Source organism: Polistes canadensis, unplaced genomic scaffold (genome assembly GCF_001313835.1).
Source record: "Polistes canadensis isolate GaletaPanama2010 unplaced genomic scaffold, ASM131383v1 scaffold_7, whole genome shotgun sequence".
Lineage (NCBI taxonomy): Eukaryota > Metazoa > Arthropoda > Insecta > Hymenoptera > Vespidae > Polistes > Polistes canadensis.
This window is the reverse complement of record NW_014569554.1, coordinates 598,882-609,793: the sequence shown is the minus strand read 5'-3', so window position 1 is coordinate 609,793 and position 10,912 is coordinate 598,882. Positions and strand designations below refer to the sequence as shown.

Below are 10,912 nucleotides of genomic sequence, written 5' to 3'. Positions count from 1 at the left end.
ATATCGAGATTATATTCTCATGTTAGTGGTTTTCAAATTTTGCATTCCTTCATTTTACAATAATTAATAAAATAATATTAATCGTGTGAATCAGTCCTAAACTTTTATAACAATTATTTGTAAATAAAATTAAATAACACAAGATGCAACAAATGTTGAACAAGAAAAGCTATGAAAATTATAAAAAGAAATATTAAATTCAACTGCAAAGAAATCAAATGGAATAAAATTAAAAAAAAATACACGAACTTTCTTCGCTTTTTCTGGAAAGCGTAACTGTAAATAATATCATAAACTGCAATAGAAGATACACGATAACGAAATTTGATAAACATTTTCTTCGAAGATTCATATCGTTTAATCGAACGAAAAAACACTTTAACGAAGTCGATACTCGAAGATCTAAACTTTAAATAAAGAAAAATCATATTGAAAAGTAATTAATTCTCGTTCTATCGATCATTCTAATCTCGATCGTTAATCATGCTTTGTTAACGAGCTGAAAATCATAAAACATTGGCGTTAACAATCAATGAAAGTATGTGCATTGCATATACAAATATCAACTTTTTTTTTATTAGAAAGTAATTAATTTAATTAAAAACAAGAATTAACGATCTCAATTTGGCATCAACAAATGACACGGTCAATCCGGAATATTACAAAATTATTGAAGGAATTCGAAATCCTTAAGGTAAATATAATATACATAGAATATTAAATATTAGTTTAAAATGAATCGAACGAATATAATAAACAAGTACGAAACCATTCGTTACTTTACATTATTATTAAAGATCCTAAATTTAGATAAATTGAAAGATGTTCCTGAAAGATGTAAGAAGGTAATAATAGAGCAGAAGGGTTCATATAAAACATAGTAAATCAATCTTAAAAAACAAATATCGTTTATTGAAGTCGCATCAAAAACAAGAAAGGAACTTATGGGAAAACCTAATACATTTTATTTAATATTTCATAATTGTTTTATTGTTTATATATAATGAACTCTGTATATTACGTTAACGCGATATTGAATTATAATTCTTTAGATTTGATATTCATATTTCCTTCAATTTACTGAGAAATAACGAGATAAGATATTACGAGAGAAGAAAAAGAAAAAAGAAATATAAAAATGAATACATTAGATATAATTTATTCAGTAATTAGATAAATGACATAATAGAATTTATCCTAACTAGAACTTATTCTAATGGATCATAAATTTCGAGACTAGTTTTCCTCTTACCATGATAAATTATACAAAATATCATTGATGACTATTAATGCAAATAAACAATAAGTTTTCTCAGAGATGCGATATGAATTCTCGTATAGCGTTTTCAATGTATTCATTAATAATCGAATAAAAAACAAAATCGAGGATAAATTTTACTTCAAAGTAATTAATACAAACGAGGAAAGATCTGAAGCAACACATGTTTTTTTCTGTAGTTTAGATACCTATATTTTTACCACGACTATATTACGAAGTTTCAAATATCTTCGATATTATCTTGAGACATGACAATATATTTATAATTTGTGTCTTGTTTAGAAAAAATTGAGGTCATTAATTAGATAACCTAATTACGCGTTACTAAGAATAATTTATTTCAGTTATTTCATTTTTCGACGAATTGATTTTTAACATAACGAATAAAAATATTGTTTAGAAAAGATAAGAAAAATTGTTGAAATAAATCATCACGTTTTAAAGAAATATTTAATGTAAGAAAAAATCCGGTCACGTGATATCGATAAAATGAAATGTCTCAATATCGGAAAATTATAAATAAAAAACTACTGTTCCTCTTACTTCCACCAGACAAAATGACTGGACTCATAATACGACTTCGTCATATACATTTTCTTCTAACAACAAATCATATTTCTTCTAAAATATTTATAATTGATCATAGAAAATCGATGATCAATTTGAAGAAGTTAACTGGTATATTCGAGGAAAAGAAAAAGGAAAAATAAAACTAAATAGATATTGAATAGTATAATAGTAATGACGTCAGAAAATTCTTATAATGGGGAAATTAAAAAAAAAAGAAGGAAATAAAAGAAAAGTAATATTTAATAATTAATGCTACAAAAGATATATATATTGAACCGTCATAAGGTTCATTAAAAATACTGATTCTTGTTAAACGAGTTGGATATTTTTACCATCTCCACGAACTATCAATCAGTGAAAGGATTTGTGGTGGGGCAAATGCGAATGCTACGAACTTGGATAACAAAAAGGTCGGTCGAGAAAGAAGCAACAGTAGTAGCGATTGATTATCAAGAACGTTTGGAAGTATCTACCAGCAACAAAGAGACTACTACGAAGAATGAAAAATATGTGAAGAAAACAATAGTGTTCAAGTTTTTTCATTTTCCTCGATAAAGAATGTTTTCGTTGACATTAACATCGACAATCGTTTACCTTCTATGTTTCATTTCGATCATTTTCCTTCAAGTTCATGGTCAATTGGACGAAGGTAAGACAAATTTTTCGGATTTGGATTTAATTTATTTTTGAAACGTGACGTCACAAATGTACGTTGCCTTTTAGGGAGCGAATGTTCCATAAATGGGAAAAAAGGAATTTGTAAATTAATATCTGATTGTATTCCTGTGTATAAGTCGTTACAGGCCGGAAACCCGCCAGAAAAAAATTGTGGATATAAAGGTCGTATCCCTGTAGTTTGTTGTCCTAACGATGAGTCCCCTACTACTGATGTTAAAATGATTATAGAAAAACCAAATCCAACGTATGATGGACGTGGTACTATTGCTCGAGAAAGTGAGTTATAAATTAAATTAATTATTTATTTATGTCTAATATTGTACCATATTATACAAAAATTAGCATAATATATAATAATTGAAAATTAAAAATATTAAATATAAAGGATGTTCTGTGTAACGTAAATTGAAAATGTAGAAATAATATTTGTTCTTATAAATCTTTGTTTTTAAGAAAAATAAATTTGAAAAACATGTTCGAGTACGCGTCAATTTAATTAAACTTACACAATTTAAGAAATAATAAAGAATCTTTGTTAGATAAACGTAAAAATAGAATCGATATGAGTGTTATCATCGTATTGACAATAATATTAAACCCATTAAAAAAAGTACATATTGAAATGTTATACTCCAAAACAAAAACTAATATATGAACAAATTCTGATTCTATACAGTTTAGCTTTAATTTTCCATATGACATCGCCTCTTGTTCATTTGTAATAACAGTTACAGAACATCCAGTACATGAATATTGTTTTTTTTTCTTAGAATGTAAAGAATATTCTCAGTACGTCTACCAACTTATATATCCACCAATTTTTATTATCGGACAAAAACCGATTAACGTCTCCACGTGCGGTATAAAGGGTAAAACATTGATCGTCGGTGGTGAAAAAGCAGCTGCACGAGAATTTCCTCACATGGTAGCACTCGGTTATGAATCTAGTAATGGTATTGAATGGAAATGTGGAGGAAGTTTGGTCTCAAAGAGATTCGTTTTAACGGCTGCCCATTGCTTACGCTCAGGGGATGGGTGAGTCAAATTATCTAGTTAAAAGTTCTACGAATTAAAAAATAACATTTCTCTCTCTTTCTCTTTTTCTTTCTTTTTATTTTTCTTTTTTTTTATCAATCTTCCAGAGATTACACGCTTATCCATAAACATATTTAAAGTTTAAAGGAAATTTATCTTTTTTGTCGTTTTGTTAGCGTTGCTCCAACTGTAGTGCGAGTTGGTGATCTCAATCTGGTATCAACGAATGATATAGCCAATCCGAAAGATTACAAAATTATTGAAAAAATTCGAAATCCACAATACAAGCCTCCATTGTTGTATCACGACATTGCGTTACTTAAACTAGAAACCGATGTAGAATTTAATGAATTTGCTAGACCTGCTTGTTTGCAAACTGCTTTACCTGATTCACCTGAAAATAAGGCTACCGCTACAGGATGGGGTATCGTTAAATTTGGTAAGTGTGATAACATCGAATATTAAACATTAGTTTAAAATTAAGCGAACGTATAATAAAATACATTCGAATAAATATGAATTTAATGTTTTTCTTTCGAATATTTTAGACACCGGAAAAAAATCAGACGATTTGTTAAAAGTCACTATAAATGTCGTTAACCATACATCTTGCAACAAATTTAGCTATTCAAACATTCAATACAATCGTGGTATCGTCAACGAATGGCAAATATGCGCCGGTGAATTTGGCAAAGACACTTGTGGGGTACATTGTATTTTATTTTTTATTTCAATTTGAGCTATGTCACTCGTCCATTTTTTCCGTTCAATTGCACACCATCTCTTTGTATAATAAACATAATAATTTATTAATAATTCACGTACATGTTTATATATTATATTTTAGGGTGACAGTGGCGGTCCATTGTTAATTTTCAATGACGAAAACTATTGCATGTACAACATCATAGGTGTTACCAGTGCAGGTCAGATATGTGGTTTATATTCTCCAGGACTCTACACGAAAGTATATAATTATGTTCCTTGGCTGGAAAGTGTAATCTGGGCAGAACACGATTAATAATATTGTATTTTATACCGTTATTTTATATCATTTTGTACTTCATTAATAATAATACTCATAGATTAATTGAATTGACATTTTTATCGATCTGTTCTCACAATTTATATTTCGTCTTAATTCTGAGAACAACAAAAATGAACGAAAAACTTTTAACATTTATTTCGAACGTAATAAAAAAACTATTTATTATTCCGAAAATTTATTTCGCATAAATCCTGACCAAAAGAAACAAACAAGGAAAACCAAATCTTATAACATTTAATTCTGAACGTAAATATAATATAATTTTGATTGACATTTTATTGAATATATATTTACTTTTTGAGATTGATCGTTCGAATAATTTATTTCAGATAAATAATTTTTGCATTTTTATTTAAAAGGCAGAAATAAGGAATTTGTATAAAATATATATGTATAAGTGAAAAGGAAGGTAGACACACATTCCAAAGTATATTCGACATTGATCTTTAGACGCGCAAGCGCCGCCAGATTTTAGCTAGTTCAGTGTCTATCTCGGTCGAATCGGTTTCGTTCTTTCACACGTTTCAAGAGTCTAACAACTGTATCCGTTTATTTGCGTTTTCTTCGAAAGACTACTACCTACTATCGTTGAAAAGCTTCTTGATCTTTAGATCAAATATTGTGTGCAACGTAAAGCAATCGATACTGGATTCAATCTCTTATTTGATTCCCTTATATCGAACATTGACCAAGACTGTAGACAAAAAAATAGTACGTCGAACTCTACCCCCCACTATATTGATGCATAACAATTTTTCAATAATAATTTTATATTCGTTATTTAAATCCAAAATAAACAAACAAATTCCTGGGATTATTAATTAACATTAGATAGTATACAAATGATATTTTGTTTGTATTCTCTCTTTTTTTTGTTTTTAGAATTAATTAATATGAATATTAATTTTAATTAGCGAAATGAAAATAACTGTATGTATATAAGTATACGTGTGTTTAGCTTAATTCAATGTCGGCCATTATCGATGCCTGTGGAAATGACACTGGATCACCTTCCATGTCAAAAGCGGAAGATAATTTATCGAATAGTGATGGACCATTGATCAGAAAGAGCGTTCATCAAAATAGTACCAGTAGTCTTCGTATAAGGTGATTATGAAGATGCGTATCTCATAATAATCATTATAATTTGTATATATATATATAATTATATAATAATAATGATTTCTTAGTTCGGAAAATATTAATGGAACTACGATCGTTACGTCGCGTGGATCAACGCCAATCGGTGAAAAATCATCGAGAAAACGTTACTGCCTTTGGACGATAACATTTTTCTTAGCAATAATTGGCCTGTGTAATTTATTTTTAAGTATCACAATTATCGCCGTGTTAAGAATCAGTCAAGGCATGGAAGCTATGGAAATGATACCGGACGAAAATCTCGTCAAATTTTACGGCCGTACGGATTTGGACAAAGTATTGTTGAATTCCTTTTTACAATATATTTGTTAATACGTGCGATATTACATTTGCACGCTGATTATTAAATTTAATGAAATTTGATTCTAGCTTTGTTTACAATCCGGCGTATGTCAAAGTTACGGCGACGAGCCGATGGAAATATCAACGGACGATGGTGGTATTAGAATCGACGTTAAGGGTAGATTGGATCAGGAAAGTTCACGTTCTCGTGTAGAACTACTTCCAAATGGTACGAGCATATCCCAAGTTAAATCGTTCGAAGTTAAAGATTCTCGTACCGGGGCAATCTATTTTACAACAGATTTTCCTAATTTTGGTCTACCAAATGGGGTCCAGAAAATCGATGTAAAAATAGCACAGACTCACAGAATAACGTCTCCGGTTAACGAAAGTTTAACAATCGATTCGAACGATCGGATTTCATTACACGGTGCTGAAGGTATCAAAATGGAAAGCAAAGAGATCGTCTGGAATGCTAGTAACGATGTTTTTCTTAAAAGTCTCAATGGAAATATCATATTTGATACGAAAAATGGTGTTATTATTGATATGGATAATATACCAGTTGCACCGATGTTCGTACAAAATCCTACAGATCAAGAACAATTTAAAGTATGTATTTGCATGCCCCAAGGTAAACTTTTCAAGGTTCCTGTACGCGTCGGTGCCAATGTACGATCTGTCAATTGTGCTCGTATCAGTCGAACTCCCGAAAACGATCCTTGTTTACGGTAAAAACTTTTTTATATATAAATATTATTTCAAACTTCTTTAGATGCTTATTTCTACGACGGAACGCTCGATATACACCAAATATTTGAGCTGAACAAATAATGTCATATCATTTTTCTAAGATTGTCTTCTATATCTTAAATCTTAGAAAATTTCGTATCTTTTTAGCAAATTAGTGAATTCGTCATCGTAATAATATTGATACAAAAATATAAACCTATATAAAGAGAAGATACATTAATCTAAAAGTTAACGAAAGACTTGAAATTTTCGTGTCATTGTTACATATCAAAACAATAAATATGATATTATATTTAACGTAACAAAATATTTTGTAGATTAAATTTAAAGACTTTTATTTTATAGGTCAAAAATGATATGACCATTATCAATCTAGAAATAATACATATAATTCTAATAAGAATGGGATTTACAATTGATTATGATGCCATTGTCGTTATAAAATAAATCTTTGAAGTATTCGTCGTCGATACAAAAGAAAAACTTATTACTTTTGATAAATGTATAATACGTTATATTAATAAACACAGATTTTTTTTTTTTGATGACATAGATAAGTGCTTTTTTACGTCTTATAATGAAAGTTATAATCAATCATTGAAGTTACGCATTTTCTGTAATCATTTCTTCGTTACTTTCTTCCATATCTTCTTGTTGTTCTTGTTCTGTAGGAGGTTCGTAAGCTTTGTCTAAAGGACTAGCGACAACACCACCTGCCCATACACTCATTTCAACGGCTAGTTTGTTAGTACCCTCCAGAAGTGGCCTATAACCACCATGAGCTAAAACACGTAATAAGGTTTGAGCAGTCAAACACACTAAATCCTGCTGTTCCAAAGTCATCGCAGTATGAACACGAATATTGCCACCTTCGCAAGGATCTGAAATACCTGAAATAAAATAAATATATTTATATAAAAAATATTAATTTTTTAGATATTATTATTTTTAGATTATTTTTAACTGAAGAAATATACTACTATGCTACTCACCAGCAGATCCTGGAAGAAATAATCCTGAAGATAATAATTGAAGAACTCTCTTATAAGCTTGATTTATTGGCAATGCCTGTCTACTTGGATTATTCATTATTGCATTATGCGCAAGTAAATCCAACATCCATGGTGACAATGGTTCTAGTCCTTCAAACCTACTTCTGAGATCACGCAGTAATCTAATCAGAACTTTAATACTAGAATGATGAGCGTTTTCCTCGAACCAGCGAGAGTGTCGAATTGCTGCCAAGTGTCCTATAAAAATAAAAAACTAAATTATATTCCTTGATATATAAATATGAGTTTTTCAAAAATTAACTCATAATGATATAATCACCTTGACAGATTTGTACATCTAAATGTTGATCTGATTCCAATTTACGTAAATTTTGGTGTAAGGTTGTAATTAATACTCTTACGGTAGCTTCGTTATTTGAGATATCAAATCCACGTTCCGTCTGTACAAGCCTGAAAACTTCTTTGGGATTTCCAGTCTTAAGATCAGTGTTGACTTTTGTTCCTAGTGCTTCAACCGCTGTCTTAGTTGGAAGTGTTTTAAGAATTACAACAATATCAGCAATATTATGACCTTTGATCATCGTTCCTTTTTTAAAACTACCAACTTGTCTCACTTCTTCTAATTGCTGTAAATGCAAATATTTTTGTTTTCATAAGTACATAAAAACATTTTTCTAATAATAATAAGAAGAAAAATAATAAAATTTACATACACATGCTTCGAAAGTTCCAGGAGCAACAATTAAATTGTCCAAAACACTTTGCAATTTTGTAACCAAATTTAAAATAGAAGTTTGCTCTTTCTGAGTCGGACACATGTCCGTATTCTTTTTCACAAGAGCAGATTGAAGATCAGACTCATCTGGGGCGGCTTTAACACGAGGAAATGCTACTTCGCACAATGTATAATCAAATGGATGCCGTGGTAGAAATTGTTTCCTAGGAAATCCCATGCCACGTCCCATACCACCTCTTCCACCTCTGAGCATTCCACCACGTCCTCCTCTTACCATAGTGTTTCTTCAATATTAAAAAATACATATTTTCTTATTATTTCTCATTAATTTTACTAATTAACAAAAATGTTTTTTTCAATTTGTTTGAGCGTGTTTTTTTTTCTTCAAGTTAACACAACTTATAATAACAAACATATAATTTCTGAAATATAAAATTAGTTAAAACAGATGATACATAAATTATCTTTAAATATGATAAAATTTATATTAAAGATATGCACTAAATCATTAAGATACGCATCAAACTTATAATTTAACCTAAAATGAAAGTAAAACTATTAACAAAATTCTATTGCTAAAATGAAATTTTGTATATACTCACCACTGATAGATTGAAATAAGAAAGTACAATAAATAAAATATCAGTTTAACTATTATTTTACCTGTTTCTAAAATAAGTGTATGCTGAAACCGGCTTTGGTAATTAGTGTTGCATTTGAAGAGCGTTTTGAAGCAAGGTTAAAAATAAGATGGCGTTCTTAGCGTATCAAAAGAATAACTGTATAATCAGCGTTGTAATTTAATCATATTTTATTAATTTTAATAATAATATAATTATGTTTTGAAAACTTCATAAGATTTTATAAAATAATAAAATATTATTTAATTATTTTTTTTTTAAATACATTAAACTATGATAGACCCAACAGATAAAATTGAGAAAGCATGTCAGGTTCTTTCTCAAGAAGTCAAAGGTTTGTATTGAATTAATAAAAATGTGGCATGAAATGCAATTATTATTAAATTTATATGAATTCTGTAAAAAATAATTAAAATAACTGTAAATATGTAATTATTGTGTATAATATTTTTGAGGTTAACAATATTTGTATATATATATATATATATATGTATATATTCATATCATATGTATTTGTAAATTTATTTTCATTTTCTAGAGCTATACTTAGGAAATGAAATAGCAGAAATAAATGGTATGATAGATCCTCTAATATTTTATCGTGATTATGTATCAAAAAATTTACCAGTAATAATACGAAATGGTTGCAAACACTGGCCAGCTATCAAAAAATGGTCTATAAATTATCTTCGAGAGATTTTAGGAGATAAATTAGTTTCTGTAGCCGTTACACCTAATGGGTATGCTGATGCAATAACAAAATGTGTTTTAGAAGATATTACGAAACAATATTTTGTTATGCCAGAAGAGCGTTCTCTGACAATGTCTAAGTTTTTAAATACTCTTGAAAATCCTGAATTAGAAAGTATATTTTATATTCAGAAACAGAATTCTAATTTTAAAGATTTCACTGAACTTTGGGATGATATCGATACAGATATTTTGTGGGCTACGAATGCCTTCGGTAAAAAGCCTGACGCTATTAATTTTTGGATGGGCGATCACAGAGCCGTTACATCTAGTAAAATTATTTTCTTTTTAAAAAAATGAAATCTTAAACCGTAACTTTTCAAATTCTTTTTAACACACCTGTATCCTTAATTTGTAGTGCATAAAGACCCATATGAAAACATATATTGCGTAGTGTCAGGCGAAAAAACTTTCATATTACATCCTCCTACGGATTTACCTTGGATTCCATATGAAAAATATCCGCCTGCTGTTTATAAAGAAATAGAGCCTGGAAAGTGGACTATCGAACCAGTCAATATTAGGAATAATCTAGATTCAAAGTATTCGGAAAATTTTGATAGGATACCATGGATAAATATTGACCCTCTTAATTCAGATTATAATAGGTATTATTTTTTTTTTCAATCATAGTCACAAATATACAAAATGTTTATTATTTTTTTTCTTAATGCAATAATCACTTACTTTTATAGATATCCAAAATATAAAAATGTACAAAGATTAGAAGCAAGAGTAAAAGAAGGGGATATATTATATCTTCCTTCTCTTTGGTTTCATCATGTAAGACAATCACATGCGTGTATAGCTATTAATTATTGGTACGACATGGAATTTGATATTAAGTATGCATATTTCAAAGCACTTGAGGTATTGTGTCAAAGAATATAAAGCAAAATTTTATATTAAATGTGATTTATTAATATACATATATATATAAAAATTTGATATATAAAAATAAAATAT

The 10,912-nt window shown here is 29.0% G+C and overlaps 4 protein-coding genes across 4 annotated transcripts; 3 read left to right on the top strand and 1 right to left on the bottom strand.

The window, feature by feature from the left end:
• The first annotated feature begins 2,253 nt into the window (after window positions 1-2,253).
• Window positions 2,254-4,777, top strand: LOC106791316 (venom protease-like). Its single transcript, XM_014756875.1, has 6 exons — window positions 2,254-2,498; window positions 2,573-2,803; window positions 3,298-3,562; window positions 3,739-4,001; window positions 4,111-4,268; window positions 4,410-4,777. The coding sequence occupies exons 1-6, from the start codon at window positions 2,408-2,410 to the stop codon at window positions 4,581-4,583; spliced, it is 1,182 nt and encodes a 393-aa protein (XP_014612361.1). The 5' UTR covers window positions 2,254-2,407; the 3' UTR covers window positions 4,584-4,777.
• A 213-nt stretch (window positions 4,778-4,990) lies between these two features.
• On the top strand, window positions 4,991-7,552 carry LOC106791144. The gene is made up of 5 exons (XM_014756568.1): window positions 4,991-5,321; window positions 5,569-5,717; window positions 5,801-6,047; window positions 6,141-6,784; window positions 7,478-7,552. The coding sequence occupies exons 2-5, from the start codon at window positions 5,578-5,580 to the stop codon at window positions 7,497-7,499; spliced, it is 1,053 nt and encodes a 350-aa protein (XP_014612054.1). The 5' UTR covers window positions 4,991-5,321; window positions 5,569-5,577; the 3' UTR covers window positions 7,500-7,552.
• LOC106791138 (interleukin enhancer-binding factor 2) lies at window positions 6,808-9,305 on the bottom strand. Its single transcript, XM_014756554.1, has 5 exons — window positions 9,219-9,305; window positions 8,533-8,839; window positions 8,139-8,445; window positions 7,799-8,056; window positions 6,808-7,696 (listed from the first exon to the last, which is right to left on the bottom strand). Exons 2-5 carry the CDS (start codon window positions 8,830-8,832, stop codon window positions 7,410-7,412), a joined length of 1,152 nt encoding a protein of 383 aa, XP_014612040.1. The 5' UTR covers window positions 8,833-8,839; window positions 9,219-9,305; the 3' UTR covers window positions 6,808-7,409.
• Window positions 9,306-9,316: 11 nt separating this feature from the next.
• On the top strand, window positions 9,317-10,838 carry LOC106791148 (jmjC domain-containing protein 7). The gene is made up of 4 exons (XM_014756581.1): window positions 9,317-9,530; window positions 9,735-10,217; window positions 10,305-10,554; window positions 10,642-10,838. The coding sequence occupies exons 1-4, from the start codon at window positions 9,470-9,472 to the stop codon at window positions 10,835-10,837; spliced, it is 990 nt and encodes a 329-aa protein (XP_014612067.1). The 5' UTR covers window positions 9,317-9,469; the 3' UTR covers window position 10,838.
• The last annotated feature ends 74 nt before the right edge of the window (window positions 10,839-10,912 follow it).